The 19,985-nt window shown below is 35.0% G+C and overlaps 2 protein-coding genes across 3 annotated transcripts in view; one reads left to right on the forward strand and one right to left on the reverse strand.

The window, feature by feature from the left end:
• LOC105152062 (uncharacterized) overlaps positions 1 to 3,336 on the forward strand; it is a 102,271-nt gene extending 98,935 nt beyond the window's left edge. The window contains exon 2 of the transcript XR_015548066.1: positions 3,257 to 3,336. The gene's annotated coding sequence lies outside the window, so the exon portion shown is untranslated. The remainder of the gene's footprint in view (positions 1 to 3,256) is intronic.
• Pex1 (peroxisomal biogenesis factor 1) lies at positions 1,689 to 19,786 on the reverse strand. 2 transcript variants are annotated; one of them, XM_011066106.2, is made up of 17 exons: positions 19,359 to 19,786; positions 16,827 to 17,042; positions 16,637 to 16,751; positions 15,898 to 16,284; positions 14,396 to 14,984; positions 13,200 to 13,414; positions 12,566 to 12,722; positions 12,115 to 12,277; positions 11,456 to 11,615; positions 10,691 to 11,013; positions 10,252 to 10,316; positions 9,675 to 9,734; positions 7,270 to 7,456; positions 7,008 to 7,181; positions 3,513 to 3,625; positions 3,299 to 3,391; positions 1,689 to 3,223 (listed from the first exon to the last, which is right to left on the reverse strand). In XM_011066106.2, exons 1-16 carry the CDS (start codon positions 19,449 to 19,451, stop codon positions 3,319 to 3,321), a joined length of 3,090 nt encoding a protein of 1,029 aa, XP_011064408.1. In that variant the 5' UTR covers positions 19,452 to 19,786; the 3' UTR covers positions 1,689 to 3,223; positions 3,299 to 3,318. The 2 variants fall into 2 exon arrangements, with proteins under 2 accessions (XP_011064408.1, XP_011064407.1); XM_011066105.2 differs by lacking the exon at positions 1,689 to 3,223 and having other exon boundaries at positions 3,245 to 3,391.
• Positions 19,787 to 19,985: the final 199 nt, after the last annotated feature.

Here is a 19,985-nt window from a genome sequence, read left to right on the forward strand (position 1 = left end):
ACTGAACTTCTCATTCATTTTTTTTCTTTTTCTCTAATGTAGAAAAAAAGAGGAAAGATGACTCTCGTGAGATAAGTTTATTTTATGTCTTTCAAAAATTCATATCCACAAAAATAAAAATAAGGAGTTCTTTCTGAGCTTATTTTGATGAAGACCAACAAAAGATTATATAAAAAAATTCACTACTTAATTGCAAAATAACAAATTCAATGTGACGGATCAAAATATTAATTTTTATTGGATTTGAATGAAACTTATTATTTCCCAGGAGTTTTTTGAATCGCTGAAAGTCAAAATTTTCAAATTCAAGACGACAGATTTCTTACTAGTAGCCTTAAAAATTTATAAGACTGATGAATTACTAATTATTCTTAGGAAAAAGTCACACGAAAAGATAACAAAGAAGAGGCCTATATTCTTGATAAAATTACAAGAGATATTTTTGTGTTTCCAGGAAGAAGAATACCAATCCTCAAGATTATCGTCCGTTTTCTATATGGCCAACCAATGTTTCATAAACCTCAGGTCTTACTGTTTATCTAAATAAATACCTATTTCCTTTATATCCCTGTGCCTATATACATACATCTACAGCCCTCGTTTCTTCCTCTTCCTTCCTTTCCTCGTCCTTTTTCAAGGACAATTTGTTGCCAGTCGTGAAGTCGAGTTTTCCCGAATGTCGTCAGAGCGAATAGGATTAGCGCGGCGAGAAGCGGTAATCAGGAATAAAAATGCGTCAACCGGCGGCATTTACGCTAACTAATCTTCTTCGGCAAGCGGAGAGACGCTAACGGAGTTAGCCGGCTTCTTCGCCCAACAGCTCTCTCTCTCTCTCTCTCTCTCTCTCTCTCTCTCTCTCTCTCTCTCTCTCTCTCTCTCTCTCTCTCTCTCTCTCTCTCTCTCTCTCTCTCTCTCTCTCTCTCTCTCTCTCTCTCTCTCTCTCTCTCTCTCTTCGTCGCTCGACCGTCGCTTGTTAGTCAGGTAATTGGCCATTTTTATGCTAAGCAGAACCTCCTCTTCGTCGTCGTCGTCGTCGTCGTCGTCGTCGTCGTCGTCGTCGTCGTCGTCGTCGTCGTCATCGTCGTCGTTGTCACCGTCATCGTCGTTGCGAGCATCCCCTTGCATCGCGCGCTTTTCTTTCGCCATTTCGCGGCTTAACCTTGCGAATTGCGCTATCCAGAGACTCCTTTCGACTATGTGTTCATGACAAAAGAGTCGTCCTTTGCCCATGGGGCAAAGGATACAAAGGTCGCGCGCGAATTTCCACGAGATCTAACAATGGACTTAGACTTATATAATAGACTATGCATTTTCGTATGTGGCAGCTGAAGCTATTACAAGAAAGACAAAGATATGTGTAGTTCATTATTCCTTTCTGTCACATTTCTGAACAACTAAGAAAAGCATCAAACCAATTATTGCCTTCTCTTTAAGATTATTACCTGGAAAACCTGGAATTTTTAGGAAATTTCTTCATTATTCTTAAAAATCAATAATTTTCTTGGAATTTTATCGGGACTCAGAGAAATTTTGGGAATTGTACTTTTAAATTTAAATTCTGTCTTCTTCTGAAAATTATTTCTTTAATCATTTTTTCTTGATAAAAGAAGTGTGTCTTATGTGTAAGTTTTTATTTTAAAAAAATTGAGTGAATAGACAATAGAAGACAATAAGTTAGTAGACTAGAGTAGAGAGATAGAATATATTATAAACAGCTCACTGATACATTATACAGGGTGTTTCATTTGAAGCTTCAGACGCAATTATCTCTCAAACTATTTGTTAGTCTAAAAAATGTTTCAAGTGGAGCTTATTTTATTTCGAGGAGAACATCTTTTAATGGTTACAGATTCTATAAGTGGACGTAGTTCTAAGATTTTAAGATGATCTTTATATTTTTAAATGGAATTATATTTTTTTATATAATATGATTCCTCTATAATTGTTATGCATATAAAAGTCTTAAGATAGGGATATTAAAAAATCAATAGTTTATGAGATGTTTTATATTTTATTCTAGCACATAATTGACATGAAATAAGCAACTGTATGTTTCATTTCAAATGCATTAACCCCTTCAGACCTGACTTTATTGGAAAGTATGTAAAAAAAATATTTTTTAAATTCAGTTCATGCATATGCATATTATTTAAAAAAATAATTCATACTAAACAATTAATTTTTTTTCAAAATTTTGACTTTTCAACATATACATTATTATGTACATCAGATGATGTCAACAGAATAAAATAATTTCAAATAATTTCGAATAATGTCTTCAAATTTGATGTTTATTATAATGTGTGCTGAGGTTAAACAATTTTCTAAATTTATTTAGAATTTGGATTAAAAATACTTGGACAAAATCCGGAAATTTTCAAATCAGGGAATTTTACAAGATTGCAATAAACCCTAGCTGTTTCTTAATTACTTATTCTTACGTTTCCAATGAAAACGTGCTTTTATATACAGTCTTTTATATACAGTCTACGATCGTAACACATAAATTGAGTCTCAACGAAACATGCAGCATAACAATACGACTACGACGTTACATTCTATATTTTCGCATTTACGCAAGCAAACTCATTATCTATCGCTGCGCAATGCGCTCTTAGCCTCGGTCCACTTTTCCTCCCGTAACCGAGCGTAAGCGCGAAGCATAATCCGGATGCTTGCGCGACCCACCCTCCGGGGCCATCCCGCGAAACTCCGCCGCGACTCTCCTCGTGCTTGTCGACTTAGCGCCGGGCAACTTTTCGTATTAATAATCGGTATAATAATTAGTATTTTCACGCGCGACTTAACAGGAAGGACGCGCCGGCGTCGACGTCGGCGTCTCGGCGTCTCGCGAGAGGGGTGGAAGGGAAAGGGGTGCTGGGAAGTTCGTCTAAGATCTTGATTTTAAGTTCGCCGGAGCGAAGGAGGCGCATATTTCACCGCGCTAATGTCCCGCCAGATAAACTACAATATTAGCTGCCTTCGCCCGTGATTTAATTTAACTTTGCCCCGGTGCGACATCCGCCTCCTCGAGCTGCCGCCGCGGTTCGCCATCGGGTTTACCTGGTAAAATCTCCGTCGCGAGTTACGTTCGGATGGGTGTGGATTCTTACTTGAGATCGATTCCTCAAGTCCGAAGAACATGGACAGCAAATCGTAGATTTAATCCAATTATTATACGTTATTTTATGACGTCATGTCTCTGTTTGAATGATTAACATATCTGAGCAAAGAAAAAAAATGATTTGTGTTTCAGTACGAAAATATATTTTTTCCTTCCTGAAAAATTTTGGCTTACAATTTAAGAAAAGATTCGGATTAAGCCAGTGTCGCCTTCTGGTTCTTCAACACATCCTCCGTGAAGTTATCTGCCTTGGAAAACCGAGCGTAACTGTAATTATAGAATATGGTATAGTTTATAATAATTAAATATAATAATGTGACTTCAATTTTTTAAGGTAAATCAGTTAAATTTTTTATTACTCTAATTTTCTTCATGCACGGCCACTTACATCTTGGTATATTTCAATTTTTCAGCAGTGGACAAGGATGGTCTCGTCGATTTGATAGACTCCACGAGATGTGTTTGCGTAACTTTGATGGTAGTCTCACTGACTTTGCCGTCCTGTCATCGATAAGCAAAATATATAAAATATAATATTAGAAAAAAAATATTCATCTACTTATATTAAGGTCGCCAGCAGTTACAACGAAACCAACGCTTAACTAATAGGTTTTCTACAATAAGTCATTATCTAAGCTTTAATTCTTAAGTCGTAAGAAATTGACCAATCATAGTTGAATGTGAGAAGAATAATTGATTATGATTGATCAATTTCTTACGGCTTAGGATTTAAAGCTCACATAATAACTTCCTAGATAGCAAAATGTCTGCAGTCTTTTAGCAAACTATCAGCAGGTTCGAGCAGAAAATAACAGCAGTCTGCCATCAACTGCGTCCGTATTAGGCTTGTGTTCTGTTAACATCGCTTATCGACATAATGAAGGCAAATTGTTGACAGAAACTGAGCAGATCCTGTCGATTTTATTACGTTTTTTCTAGCAGTCTGTCAACAGTATTATGTACATCTAATTCTGTAACAATTCTGTTGTTATTTTATTGGCATAGTGTATAGCAGATATTAAAAAAAAAATCTGCTTTCTACAGACTTGGCTATCTGGGTTAGTGTAGAAAACCCATAACAGTATACTATGACTGTCAATTAACGGCCAATGTTTGTCAACCAATACTAGGTTAGTATCTGAACTATGGCAATTAGTACTGGCCCAGTACTGGGCCAATTGTAAAACCCTATATGGATAAGATACATCTACAAAATACATCTTATATATCAAATATACATATATCTAAAAATATATGTATAATATTTGTATTCCTATTTTAATTGCGTCTATCATCACTCATTGTTCTGATCGCGTGAAAAAATATTGCCAAGTTTTCTCAAATACTGCAAAAGCTTAATGTTGCGCGTTAACAGCAGCGATTTGAATTAATTATTGGAGTTAAACATAACCCACGCCGCTTCAGAAGACACCCTCCCATCTTCCTATCCGCATAATCACTTATCACAGATAAGCAAGACACTTCTCTCTCTCTCTCTCTCTCTCTCTCTCTCTCTCTCTCTCTCTCTCTCTCTCTCTCTCTCTCTCTCTCTCTCTCTCTCCCCCCCCTCTCTATCTCTATATCTTTCTCTCGGGATGCGTCATGCTCTCCGGAAACTCACTCGCTAATTAGACGCACAGTTTGGATACTCTCTCGCGTTCTTCCGGGAGGTAAGTGCCGCCCTGTAACTTCGTTTTCTCCGATGCGTATTAATTAATAACTTCCCGTGAGCCGCGCCACTCATTCCTCGTATACCTCGAAGACGCTCCCTACCTTTTAACGCAGGCCCGATTAATTCGGATTAATTCAATCAGGTGCACATGCACGCACCAATGAATGACCGCTGAATTTACGCTTATCTCCGTAGATCATATGCAATCGCGCGCTCTTAATATTTTCACGTTTTTTAAATAAAAGTTAGAAAATGAGGATAATAAAAATCAAGAAATTCAATTGACCTTTGACTGCATTACAAATTATGCAATATCAATTAATGTATTAAAAAAAAATTTCTGATTGAAAATGAACGAATCAGAATTTCCTTAAATTTATTAGAATTCTAGTTGAGATAACCGGAATTCTGGTTGATACAATATTTCTGATAAAATCTACTAGAATTCTTATTTTTACCAGAATAATTATATCAATCAGAATTCTAGTTATCTCAACTAAAATTCTAGTAGACTTAACTTAGTAGAAATTTCTGATTTTGAATGAAATTTATCCATCAGAATTATTATTTAATCCAATCAGACCATTTTTCTTAGTATAAATTAATAACTTGCAAAATTATTTCACATATAAACCATATAACAAATAAGTAATTATTATACATTAATTTTCAATCGAAAGTGTATCTTCATCAAAGAAATATCATAAACACTTTTATACCTATTTAGCAGAAAAATTGCTAAAATTGGATTAACAAATAAACAATTAAACATGCATTCGCGAGGGTTGATGATAGACACGTCGAATGTGTCTGAGAGATTAACGAGCGCCATAACTAGTGGAATGGCTGTCTGGCTTTCGATCTTGCAGGACTGCTGCGGGGCCCTAAACCGTGTATCATTATAACGCATAAGATAATAACCCCCTCGACGTTCAGCGAGGCGTGGGGAGACCGGGGGATGAAGCGAAGCGCCGAAGGGGGTGGCCCGGTCGCCCGGCGCTCTCGGCACCGTGTGCTAATAAACCTGGTCTACGTTTCCTCGGTTATATCGCGGCACCTTCAGCTCCCTCCACCAACCCCCTTCGATCTTCTCCCGTATCACCAGCCCGCGCCCGGGCGCGCCCCCGTGTGTACGCACACCGTAAGGGTGCACACCTAACGATATTATCGTCATTACGCACTATCTTACTTCGGAAGCTACCCTACAAATGATTCTCGGGAGTCGCGCGAGAAGCGCTTTTCATTACGGCGTTGCACAGATACTACCACCGACAACGACAACAACAAGAAAACGGTTCGGCCATTAGCGAGGTGATCTGCTGTTCCGCAAGAGAGTCCGAATCAACGTATCGATTTGAAAGATCGATCACGACGAATTGACAACTGAAATTACTTAGCTAAATTCTTATTTATCCAAATATCTTTCTCGAACTTATCATTAATTAGATACGCAAGATTTTTATCTGCTTTACATTTTTTATATATTTTACATATTTTATAAACATTATTTTACATTAATTTCTTATATTTAGAAGTTATTTCTGCAATATACAAACAATAAAATGATAAATAATTAATTTCTAAACCAATGATCAAACAAATGAGACTCAAGCATTGATTAAATCAATTAACGAATAACGCACAAATAATATACAAATTAATATTAACCCTTTGATTATGGTTGAATTGATCGCAAAGTTGTACTATATAGTGGCACATAGTAATCAAAAGATTATATACAAATAAAAGGTCTCTCAAAAACTAAATAAGTCCATTTTTTTAATTTGTCAATTTAATCTGTCAGATCATTTATTAGTGTCATGTCGTGAATAATAATTTTATTTTAATAATAATTATAATTTTATAAAAATCAAACAGAAAACAGGAAATATAATAAGAGTTAAATATTTGCAAAGGATGCTTTTATTTAGAGCAATTTGTAAAATTTACAAAATAAAAAAATGAAAAAATTATTGCTTTATACTTCATAATATATATTTCCTTCTTCACTTTTTATTCATATTGATATGAAAGGAAGGTAAAATATTATGAGATATATAATAAATTATTATTTTATTCTCATCTAATATTATATATTTGGAGAAAAATTACTGCCTATACAATGGTTTGAAGATAAGAAGTCTTTTTTATTTCTTGAAAATGTAATTTATTTGTTTCTGTAAAAAAAAACTTCAAGTATGTACTACTCACCGTAGCAATCGCCAAGGCATCCTCAAACGCTGATAATTTTGCCGAAGTAATCGCCGCATTGATGTCAGCCCCAGTAAATCCATCAGAGAACTGGACTAATATTTTCAGATCCAGTACGGCTGTATCTATATTTTGAGCATTGCATAGAACTGTGAAAATCTCCTCTCTTTCCAACTGAAATAAAAAGTGAGTATTAGTTATTAATGACAATAATTAATAAAAAGTCGCGCTAAATTGAGAAAGTTATAAAAAATGTGTTTACCTCGTTCGGTAAAGGGCAATGCAAATACTTGTCGAGACGTCCTGGTCTCAGAAGAGCCGGATCCAATAAGTCAGGCCTTGAAGATGCTGCCACGACCGCCACTCCTTCGCGATCTTCGATCCCATCAAGTTGCGTCAGTAGTTGATTCACCACTCGATCGGTGACTCCAGTACTGTCATGTCCGCGTCTAATTAAATTAAAATGCACGCGTTTGATAAAATTAAAAAAAAAGTGTATAATTTTTTATATATTGAAAATAAAAGAAAGATTAAAATAAATATAAATTTCGATAAATATCAAGATATATATATTTGTATTGTGACGTGACGTTTTCTGTCACAAGGACCGTATGGCCTGACCGAACAGTGCAGTCTAGCGTCCTGAGTCCTCTCACATTTCGGGAGGCGGATGCACCTGCGCTTTTTTCCGCGACGTTGTTTGCGTGCCTTACGCGTTCCGCGTCGCCGCTTTCGTTTTCCCTTTCCTGTGTATTCCCATACCGAGGGTCACAGAGGCCGGCGATTCCCGCGATCTTGACAGAATGATGCCACCTCACTGGAGAGAAGAGGAAAAAGAACGACCAGGAATGAGAGTCAAGAGACGACCGCTGCTGACGGACCCGACGGGACGCACGACACCTGACTCCGGGTCGCATCATTCATTATTATGCCCTTTTGGTTGTCGCAAGGCATTTCCTATCGCACCCTCTTCCAGGCGCAAAGCGGACCGAGAGTTGGCATGACGGGGATGGCCACTGTACGCCCCAAGGACGGCGAGAGCCCCGAATAGGCACCTCGAGGCCCGAAAAGGATCCCGCGGCCTCTCGAATTTCGCGCGCCAGGACATACGACACGGGCATGACGCGGTTCCCGCGATTAGCGGAGCCACGCGCCAATCAGGCGCGATAAGGCCCCCTCGCGGGGATTATGAGCCCTGCATGCCCTCGGAAGGATTAGCGCCCGGCACTTGTGCTGTGGCCCGCTTGACGAAAGCACGTGAGAGGACGTAAAGGAAACCAGAGCCTTCCGAGGACGACCCGGACGAGTATCTGCGGGGGAGTCACGATGAGACGAGCGTCACAACTGTACAGTCGCCGGTTTCCGCGTCCGGAAGGCGTAGTCTTATCGGAATTCTGTCGGGCGTATAATAGTGAGTGTACGTGGTATTGCCGTGCGATAGATTTTCGGGGGATTCAAGTACGCGTGTCGCCTCCCGGAACGGCCCTTATCGTCGGGATAATCCTACCGCGTCCGCCAAGGCCACAGCCTCGTCATTCGTTGTAGATTTTTATCGCGATCACATGTTGCGTCGAAGTTCCGTACCGTAATATTGTCGCGTATCGTGTCGTCTCGGACGCCTGTAGCGTAAGATTTGCATATCTATTAGGGCGTCGGTCCTCTGTGTCATAGCCATTAACGAAAATTTATAATAGCAGTTGGTAATTGTGCATCTTCTGTCGTATCGAGACTGCGTAGTGTCGAGTTTGCACGTATTCAAGCCTTCTCTGCATCTCAGCTGAGCGGCGCGAGGCCTCGCAAGCGCATACGAGGTCACGCCGTGTCCACGCTACAATCGTTGCCGAGTTCCCTAGTATTTTCGACGAAGTCTTGTTCGTACTATTCGCGAGAGTATCCCTGTGTGGCGTGTCCCTCGTGTCGCGAGAATCTAACGAAGTTGATACGTCTAGCGTAAAACCTCGGGGCCTGCGTGAATCCGTTATCGCGCTCAAGTAGAGTTTATCGTCTCGATTGTGTCGCCAGATGTAAATACAAGTCGAAGACTTATTTAATATATTTTGTTACTTTTGCTATTGTTGATTCGTGTGTACTTTATTCTCGCCCCTATTCGCTCTTCCAAACGATCCGCTATCCTTGATCGCGAACCACCCCCTCTGCCATTTCCGAGACTCAGCTACCGGTTGAGAGCCCGTTGGCATTCACAGCTCATTAGAATATGGCATAAAGAAAATATCGCGTAATTTCGAGAAAGAGTGGCACGCTCGCTCGTGCCTGGCGCCCAACTATTATTTTGTGATTATGTGCTGCCCTTAAGAGCGGCCGCGTGAAGACGCATTTCTATCGCGTTTCGTTTAACGCCACCCGTCATCCGATCGCCTACGAAAATCTTAGCTGTGAGTGTGCGACGAAGTTGCCCCATGCTCGTGAGTGCGGTTGCAGTATATATATATATATATATATATATATATATATATATATATATATATGTATATTTGTGATAACTATGAATACATTTGTTTATTTAGTTATTTATTTATCAAATACCAAATAGATACAGTATTTAATATGTAGAATACTTATGTTATATTTATATCATTATAATTAGGATACTAACAAATAAAGTATGAGATAAGTAAAATTTATATAATCATTTGTTTCATGACTCACCTTGGTGCAAGACTGTCGAATTCATCAAAGAATAAAACGCACGGCTTGGCGCGACGGGCTCTATAACATAATATAATATATAATAGTTACAATAAATAACATTAAGTGATATTAGGCCGATATGTGAATAACATAATTAATTAGATAATAGGTAAAAAATGCCTTATTTTGGCTAAATCTTGCAATTAATAATATTTCTATAATTATGAATTTCTATAATACGAATTTAAACCGATGAAAATAAATCTAATTAAATATAAAAATTACTATATTCAGACAAAGCGGATTTTAATGTTTGAATATTTCTTGTGTGAATTTATATATATATATATATCTGGTTCTGTAAACTGCGTGCCAATTTAATTTTCGATCTTCTCGATTCTCTAATACGCACTCCTGAATTAAGATAGTAATATCACAAATTAAATTGACAAGCAATTTACTGATATCGATGCTAATTAAGACATAAAGAATTTCTTGCAAATAATATAATAAGCGAATAATATAATCTTTTTAAAATCCACATCCACACAAATCCAACATTAAAAGAACAGAAAAAAGTCTTGAGGAATTATACCTTTCAAATACATTTCTGACAGACTCCTCACTGACGCCTATGTACTTCGACAATAATTCTGGACCCTAAAATAAAGCTTAATATTATTTAACAAATAACAAAAGAATCACCGCATATATATATCGTCATTAATTATAGTTAAATTATTATTTTAATTAAGTGAACTGACGCGTAAAATAAACGTCATAAATAAAATATTATTAAGAATTACTGATAAGTTTCATTTATATATGCCTAATTAAAAATTGCCAAGGTAGATTTTCTAAAAAGTAACTCCGCTTGACCTCATTATATAGTATAACTAATTATAAAATTATTCTCCATTTTAATTATCTCCACTATTATTTAATCTTCACTTAATGCTACCAGCAGATCTAAAGAAAATTAAGAAAAATTGAAGTCCATTTTGCATCTGATTAAAAATAAGTCTTAATTCTACCTTGATGCTGATCAAATTCACACCACACTCGCTGGCTATCGCTTTGGCCAGCATAGTTTTCCCAGTGCCGGGCATCCCGTACAACAAGACACCGCTCTGGAGTTTTATTGGAGCATTCTTGAAGATCTCTGGGTACTTGAGCGGCCACTGCAAAATTTCCGTGAGAGAGGTCTTCGTACTCGCCAGTCCGCCGATGTCGGACCAAGAGTGACCGCTACTTTTGTACAACTGTACGCCCTGCAAGGACATTGGCGTGAAACCCTCCAATGCGGTGTTAACATCCTCCTCCGTCACGATAATCGGCACTTTCAATCTTTCTGCCGCTTTAAGTAGACAGAAATGAATAAATATAGCACATAATATTAAATAAAAAATATGTACGTTGAGAATACAGTGATCTCCATAAAAACAATCAAATTAAGAAAGAATTTCTCTGAACTTGAGATAAAATACTAAAAGATTTAAACAGATAATAAAATAGTTTGTGATCATCTACGATAAAAATCATCACTACTTAAGTATATTGCCATTTGCTTTCACAAATAATTTTTTTCAAATAATTCTTACAAATAATTTCTTACAAATAATTATTTGCTTTTATTTGACCTTTCTTCCTTTTATTATTGCTTAGCATATTAAAAATTAGCTAGAAATTTTTAATCCAATTTTTTTCCTTTTTCAGTTAATTTTTTAATTTTAAATTTTAAATTTAATTTAAAATACTGCGGCATTGATATTTTTATAATAACTCGTGTATCTCGTTACCATGGCGCTTCCATGTGACGAACCGCGCCTTCTCCGCCAGATCGACGATATCCTGGGGCATCCAGCCCTCGGTCTTGTTTCCATAGTAATTCCAATTCATGTCTCCGGGCACGCACAACTTGTCCTCGAGCGTTAATCGCAAAATATCGATTCTATCCACCTGGTTAGCCATGACATGAGTTAGTGTTACGCAGAAATCAACGAGAGAGAGAACTGACATGGGATAGAGGGAGTTTAATTAAGAAGGTGTGGAAATACGAAGACGCGTAATCGTGAAATGCATCGACAAATAAGATATTAATGGCACAAAGAAAGGAAATTAGAAAATATAAATGTAATATGTATCATATATTTTCCTCTCCATTCTTTTTTTCGAATAAATTGGATCGATCGAGTTTCGTATAAAGGCGACACGAACTAAAAATTAAATTTTGCAATATTTAAATTAAACACAATATACAAATATATAACATGGTCATAATGTCTCAAAATAATCTCAGGAATCTATCCTCAAGTGTTGTTACAATCTTTACTGGATCCTATATAAATTTTTAAATTTTCTATTAATTTACGTAAAAATTATAAAAGGTTAATTTTCCTTAAATTTCACGCATGTTATTTTTCGCAATGATTTGAAATAATTTCGAATCGATTTATACCTTCTCGAGATTCGGAACCTGCAAGACAGTCCTAAAAAACTGCACTCCTCTAACCGGCCGTAATCTCGAACCGATTTTGCTCACATCGGCACAAGTGGCGACGATTGAGATGTAATGACATTCTTGATATTGCATGATGGTTTTGATCAGCATATCGGTAATTCTAAAATTAATTTAAGATCAATTAATTAAGGCTTCCTATCGATCAAGACGATGGTTGAGCATTTCGCCAATAAATAATAAATTGGAAAGTGCTTTTTTGTATTATTTTTTTCAAAGACCAATTTTTGAAAAATGATATCTATAAATGTATCTGTGAAATACGAACAATAATCATGAGCATCAATTTGTAAACCACACAGTTCGACTATCAGAAAGGTTTTGCCTCGCTTTTCAATTAAATTAACAATTATCATTCGGCTTAAATTAATCAATAAATGCAATTGCGTACCTAGAAGCGTTCGTTGCATCTATCGTATTTTCCTCGTCATTTAATGACGCATTGGTAATGCTCTCCAAATTATCCAGAAACAGGATGGATGGTTGATAATACACGCATTCGTTCATAACGGACGTAATGATCTTCTGCATTGTTTCTACCTTTTTGCCTAATCAATAATTGCTGTATTTGATAAATACCGTAAAATATGAGCAATATGATAGAAATTTGAAAAAAACAAATTGCCTTCTTAATCATTTTCCATAATCTCTTTAAAAAAATTTTATTTTGATTATAATATAGATGTAAATTTAATTCAGATGTAAATTTGGAAATATATAACAACTTTAGTAAATTCTATTAAAGCAAGAACTCCAAAGAGACATCTTTATGAATGAAACAATATAGTAAATTTTATTCTAAATTGTAATGAATTGAAATACGATTGCCATGAATTTTTTAATGGATTTATTATAATTTATTAAAATTAAACGAGAACAATCAGGCTTCTCTATGCACATTATACAAGAAAAAAAATAATCGTTTGCATTTAAAGTCCTTCAAAGATTTGGAGTAAGTCCAACAGAGATCAAAATTTATCGCAGTTAATTCTGCTAATTGCATGGAAAAGCCGGCGCGATATTACCTTTCAGCGACCTGCAATCGATCACGTGCGTATGCACGAAACATGGTGCCTCGCAGTAACACTCAATTAGCTTTTTGCAGATAGTCGTTTTACCACAACCCATGGCGCCGCAGATCAGAATATTTTCCCGGTCGTACCGGAAGTCCACTGCTCTTCGCAAACCCAAGCTGAGGTCAAGGGCGATTTCGCAATTTTCAAGGATACCCTCTATACATCTGTAATTTTTTTATCATCACTATTGATGCAATATATATCCAAGCAGAACAACAAGTTATTATGATATCAAAATAATGTCAAAATGACTACAAAATGATCTTTAAAAGTCATTTTTCAATTATTTACGATTCATTTTAATGCCATTTTGACGTTATCGTGACTTGTTGTTCTGCTTGGATAAGTCTACTGACTCAAAGATTTATTAGGTATTGCGAGTGATGATTCAAGGCCATAATTATATTATCATTAACAGTAATCATTACAGTTTCGGTCATAAGTATAAAGCACTCCCATAATTGGCGTAAACGTTCTAACGAAAAATAAATTAAGTAGTTTTATTGAAAAATAATATTTATTTTTTATATTTTGTTCTCCATTTATTCTTATTTTGCTCCACCTTTTCAAGAAAATGCAATAAAAAGATGTTTTATATTTATGACTATATAAATATCATAATACGTCTCATTATCAAAGAGCAAAGAGAAACAGAAAGAAATGTATCAATAATGAGGGTAGCCAAATCCGCGGACGAATGTACGTCATGGCAGCCATCTTAAGCGTCCATTTTTTTTACGTTTATACGACAGTAAAACAGTTTAACAGGAAAAAGATCTTGAGCAACAAAACAGTTCATTATTAATAAATTATAATATTAATATTATAAAGAGCACCATGATGCATTGCTGGGCGTGTCGTGTAACAACTTCAGTTCGAAATTATGATAACCTTTCATCGGTTAGTATTATCAGTAATAATGAGAATTTTATATTTTGGAGTTTTATATTTTATCGTATGTATACTCAAAGAGTAAAGAGAAACAGGAGGGAATGTATTAATAATGGGAGCTAAATCCGCGGACAGATGTACGTCATGGCAGCCATCTTAAGCGTCCACTTTTTATGTTAGATATATAGTTACTTCCGTTCGCTTGTTTAGAACCAAACATTCTCTCCTGTTTCTCTTTACTCTTTGCTCATTACCTTGTGAAAATTTTCTCCATTCTCAAATTTTGCTCAGGACAGTTCTGAGGAATTTTCCCGTCGCTCGGATCCGACGCAGACGAAACAAGAACGACCAAGTCTTCCGCATCCTTTCCATCTATCGTCGCGTAATTGCAATCCGCGGGCGACATTCGTACAACGCACTGTTCGCCATCCTCGAGTAAAATCGTCGCACCCGAATTAAGCAACAACGGCTCGTGTCTCGAATGGAGTTTCACGTAATTTGCGAAAACTTCTGACGTTACCGATTGATTGAAGGGAAAAACGTTCACCGACGACGGCCTCGGTGGTGACTCATCCCCCTCGATCATCTGCACGATCACTCTGCTTCCGACTTTCAATCCTAAAGTGATCCTCAAACTCGCTGACACGTAAATGCAAGAATGGATCGAATTCAGATCGAAATACTCCCTGTCTAGCGACGCAGAGCACTTGTCTAATATGTCTTCGAGAATGTAAATTTTCACGACAAGTTCTTGCGGAGGCTTGAGAGAAGAATCATCCTTTAGAAAATTTGTACTGGTGACATTAACATACTGCCGATTTTCCGGCACTTTTTTTACTTTACCTGCAAATGAATTTTAAATCCTATTTGTAGAGAAAAAATAATTTTGCTAAAGTTCAGAAAAACTAAGTCAGAGGTGCAGATCTGAAAATATATTCTTAGTTACGAGAAGAGGACACACAGTGAACTTGTCAATGACAGTTTATTGTGTCCTTTAATTTTTTTAAATCAATTATTTGGTTTGATCTTGATCTCCTAATGTTTAAATTTAATTAACTTTGGTTACTGTTGATGCAGAAATGTATATTTTTTATTAAGCCGATGCGACGGAATCAATGACTGTCTCTGATCTGGTTTTAACTCTTTCACAGGTAATGTTTATTTCTCATTCTGATATTTCTCCGATTTTTTTGAGACGAGATGAGAAAAACATAAAATAATCTCGGAAATGCCACTTTTAATGACACAGAGAAGTTCTGAGACGATATTCCGAGATTCTCGTATCGAAATGAATCACTACTTGTCACAGATTTTAATACTTATTTACAGAGAGTGTATACTTATTACTTTGTTCTTAATAAAAATAAATTAATTTAATAAAAGAATATATAAGAATATATATATTATTATAACAAAATTTGACTGATCTTGGCTTTGTTTATCATATTTGATGTACTTTGTTCTTATTTATGTTTTATATCTTATACTTGATCAAGCTGTTGACCAATTCAATTATATTGAACTATGAAAATAATTATGTGAAACTCTCAATCATAATAATAATATAAAAAATTTGGACATTTCAGCAATCAACTTGAACATCTAACATAATTATTTTCAGATTTGTAACCGACCTAATTTTTATATATGTACATAAGCAAATATACTTCAGCAAAGCTATTTTTTCTGTGTACAATAAAAAATTAGCGCTCGCGAATTGTTAACAAAATAAAATTCTTTTATGTCATAAATTTACACATTATTATTCCGCTCGGTCTGTTTTTCGGCGCACAGCTCCTCGGAATCAGAACGTGACAGGGACCTTGCAGGATCATGTCGTGTGCATTCAATTGGTCGGAGGACCGGAAGTCCGGCAGAGGATACACACGAAACACGCGAGGCGCGCTTCTACTGCGAAAGCTCTGCAGTAACGCATAATTTGTGGTGTTGTCCCTCGAATCGCGATGATCTTTTCTTTTGGCGAAGTAAGGCAAGATCTTGGCCAAAGGATTGCCTATCTTCGTGTTAGCCTCCTCCTTCTTAACGACCTCATCCTTTATCGTTGCGCTTGCGATTGCATCAAGCACGTGCACTTCTGTGAACTCCTCGAGCAGCCCATACGCGAATTTCGGCTCTGAATCCTCTGCAAGGATCACGTACAGAATATCTTCTTAATATCCTTTGCATTAAAATATTAAAAATATATTTAGATATATTTTTATATTCTCTCAACTCTGAAGAATTTAATGAAATCATTTGATATTATTGATATATTAATATATATCCCTATATGTTAATATTTTAATAACGAACAAATGACTCCATCAGTTACTTCGACTACTTCCTTTGCATAAATCAATAACTTTCTAAAATATGATAATATTAAAACGGACATGGTACAAACAGATCAATTCAATATTTACGTAATCGAAAATAATAGCGCTATTTCTATAATGTTATATACTCAAATATATTACGAAAAATAAGTGACTTGCCCGCAATGAAAGCCACGGAGGAAAACTTTGAGATCCACGCCACGAGCGGCTGTCCTTTCGCGACGATTCTCACTTGGTTCAAGAGACTCGATTGTACTCTTTCCATTTGTAATTCCTGTTACCGAATACGGACAATCGATTAATTCATTCATCATTAGCATAGTAAGTCAATCTGTAAGAATTATCATACCAAAAGCTCGCGATCGCTTGTCGTGCGAGGAGCAATCTGAACGCTGCTTAACGAGGGAATACTTTTCACAGAGGACACGAGTACTTCATCTCCCTCTTGGATGTTCAAACTTCTCGCGAATGTTGCCCCGATACATAATGTTTCATCATTATTAACGCGAGCGATGCAAGAAAGATAGTATTTTTTTCCGTTATGTGATATTTCGATCGCATTTTCCTGTAATCAAATCGTCGCTGTATAATATTTTCTAAAAATCCAAAGAATTTCGTCTATTATTATGAATTATTATGAATTATTATTAAATTAATTTTAATTATTCATTTTATTATTATTTCGAAATTTCTTGTACAATCAGAAACTATGCGTTTCAAACCCATTATTAGAGTGCCAACGATTTGTAAATGTTGCAGTTTACATAGGGCGAAAAACAGCCTAATGCCCGTATCACACTACGCATTGGAGATTAAGAATTGCGAATTAAAGATTAGAATTCGACCAATCAGATAGTTTTAATTTTAATCCGTTTCGTTCTAATTGAATTCTAATCCTCAATTCGCAATCCTCAGTCTCCAATGCACAGTATGACACGGGCATAATGTATTATTTCATTTACGTTTTTGTCGTACGACAAATATGTGCAAAACAGAGATCTTCGAATCTCTCTATCCTACAGCCAATCAACAAGCTTGAAAAATTTTAAAGTTAAAAGAAATAGCGGCCTAATACTTCTTGTACAATACATTCACTCGTCGATCATTGTCACTCGTAACTGCAATAATTATAATTCATTATAACCGTTTGTAGAAATCTGAGAAGAAAAAGACGTTTGCATGAATTTTTTATTTTAGATCTGTTATTATTTTATGTTTAAATTGTTATTTAATAATTAATATTTATTATTATGCTGGGATGTATCGAATAAGCGTGACTAATATTTATATCAATTTAAATGTTAATTTCATTAATTTATAAATTTCTAAGAGATTAAGTTTCTTTCTAAATTTTTTCTATAATGATTACAAATTGAAATGATAAAATAATATTCTAATTAATTAAACTTACAACTGAGTTAACATTAAAATTGATACACATATAAAACCTGTTATTTTAATAATTCAAATAAATTATTAATTATTTTTGTATAATAGTTATAATAGTTAAAAATAACAATGATATAAAATATAATGTATTTTATAAATTTTTAATTCATCGCAAAGCTATTTGGCATGTTTGAAAAAATTTCCATTTCTTAAAAATTAGAATTTTTCAAATATAACTTCATCTATGTAACAAATGATTTCTGGAGGCATATACTTATATCATATAATCCAAATACTTCATTTATGACAGCAAGGTATGTGACAATTGAAGAGAATCTGACATGGATAAAAGATAAGAATCTAATTCTTTAGATTTAGATTTTTATAACATAAAAGTACTTCAATATTAAAAAAATTTTCTTTTCTAAAATAATTGATGAAAGAGAAAGTAAAGAGAATAACACATTAAGTCAATGCTTCGAATTACAAATCCTGGACAGCACTGATGAAAAATTTGGTTTATTAAAAGGGAAATTACGTTTCAAAATCCTATACGGAGGAAGACATGCTTATAAACTATACATCAAGATAATTTGAAAAATAAGATAACTTCTTTCAATTAATATTGTGAGATAAAGATGGAAGTAATAAGATAAAAACAAAAAATGAAGCAATTTCTTCATCTAGAAATAACTATATATATATATATCTAAATAATTTTATATAGATGTAACACCAAATAATGATTATATGTTTTTATGTAATATCGTTTGTGTGTGTAAATAATCTATACAGGTACACATCAAAGCCTATGTTTTTCTTTCATTACACTGGACTACAAAATTTCTATTTCGCTTATATATTTTTCAATATTAGAGTCAAATATACCAATTATTAGAATCAAATATTACAATCATAAAACTTAATTAACTTATTTAATTACTTCTTTCTGTATTCTATTATTCAAATTGTAATAATTTACATATTTTATATTACTTGCATCGTCAAAAAAGATTCGTGTAAACTTAATAACATAATAATAAATAATATATAAAACTTCTATATAAACGTAAATCTTTAAATACATTATGATAAAAACTATTTTTAATTTATATTGAAGATTGCGCTTTTATCGACGATCGAGTTTATCATATCATCCAGATGATGCTTACTGTATTGAAATTTTTCACTACAGATCATTAAGAGCAATCAAATTAGACCAACTAAAACAAAAGGAAAAAATTTCTTTATCCTCATTGATTAAATTTCAATCTTTAATCTTAAATCTCAATCTTCAATACGTAGTTTAATTCCGGTATAGGTTTTCCTATCTATGAAATACATAGTTCGCGATTCGCGCCACGCCCGCAACGAGCGCTAGTGTAGCGGAGAGCGCGCAGCAGTCACGTGACACTTGTTTTGACGACGGAAAGGTTGGTAGAGGTTGGGTATTGATGACAGAGATCGCTGATTACGTAAAACGAGAGCTAACCTTAGTTTCCAAACGGCGCAGCCAGATAGCAGACAGATGTGCGAAGCAATTGTTCGCCGCAATGTATTTCACAATGAAACATTCGTGTTGCATGTCGATGTAAATGGCACAGCTCGCACAGTCATGAACGAATGAAACATACAGTCTAATGACGTGCTTCTCTGTAAAGGAAATCAAATAAACTTTGCACCGGATAGCTGCCGTACTCTCTGTACAGCGACTGAGAATGAGAGTTGTTTTTTTTTTATCGGACTGATAATTTATATTTTATCTCGAATAAATTGATCCAACAAATTGCAGAATAAAGCATTTATATAGTAATGTTTATTTAAATTAGTTGAATTAAAATTACACCACAAAATATAAGCAAATATTTTGAAAAATAAACTCGGTTTACATAAAAATTTTACACTGATATAATAAAACTTCATGTTTTATAGAGAAAACAAATATAAATGCTGTCTAAAAAGAATACCATAAGAAAATATCAACAGTAGATAAAAGAAATCTTAAAAACGTTCCTTTGTATAAAATAAAAACGTATTTATCTTTGAATGAGCTATTATATTTCACTGAAATAAAGAGCTCAGTTGAGAGACTTGGCACTTTGGAAGGAATAAATAATCC

Source organism: Acromyrmex echinatior, chromosome 17, assembly GCF_024713525.1.
Source record: "Acromyrmex echinatior isolate Ae372 chromosome 17, ASM2471352v2, whole genome shotgun sequence".
NCBI classification, from domain to species: domain Eukaryota; kingdom Metazoa; phylum Arthropoda; class Insecta; order Hymenoptera; family Formicidae; genus Acromyrmex; species Acromyrmex echinatior.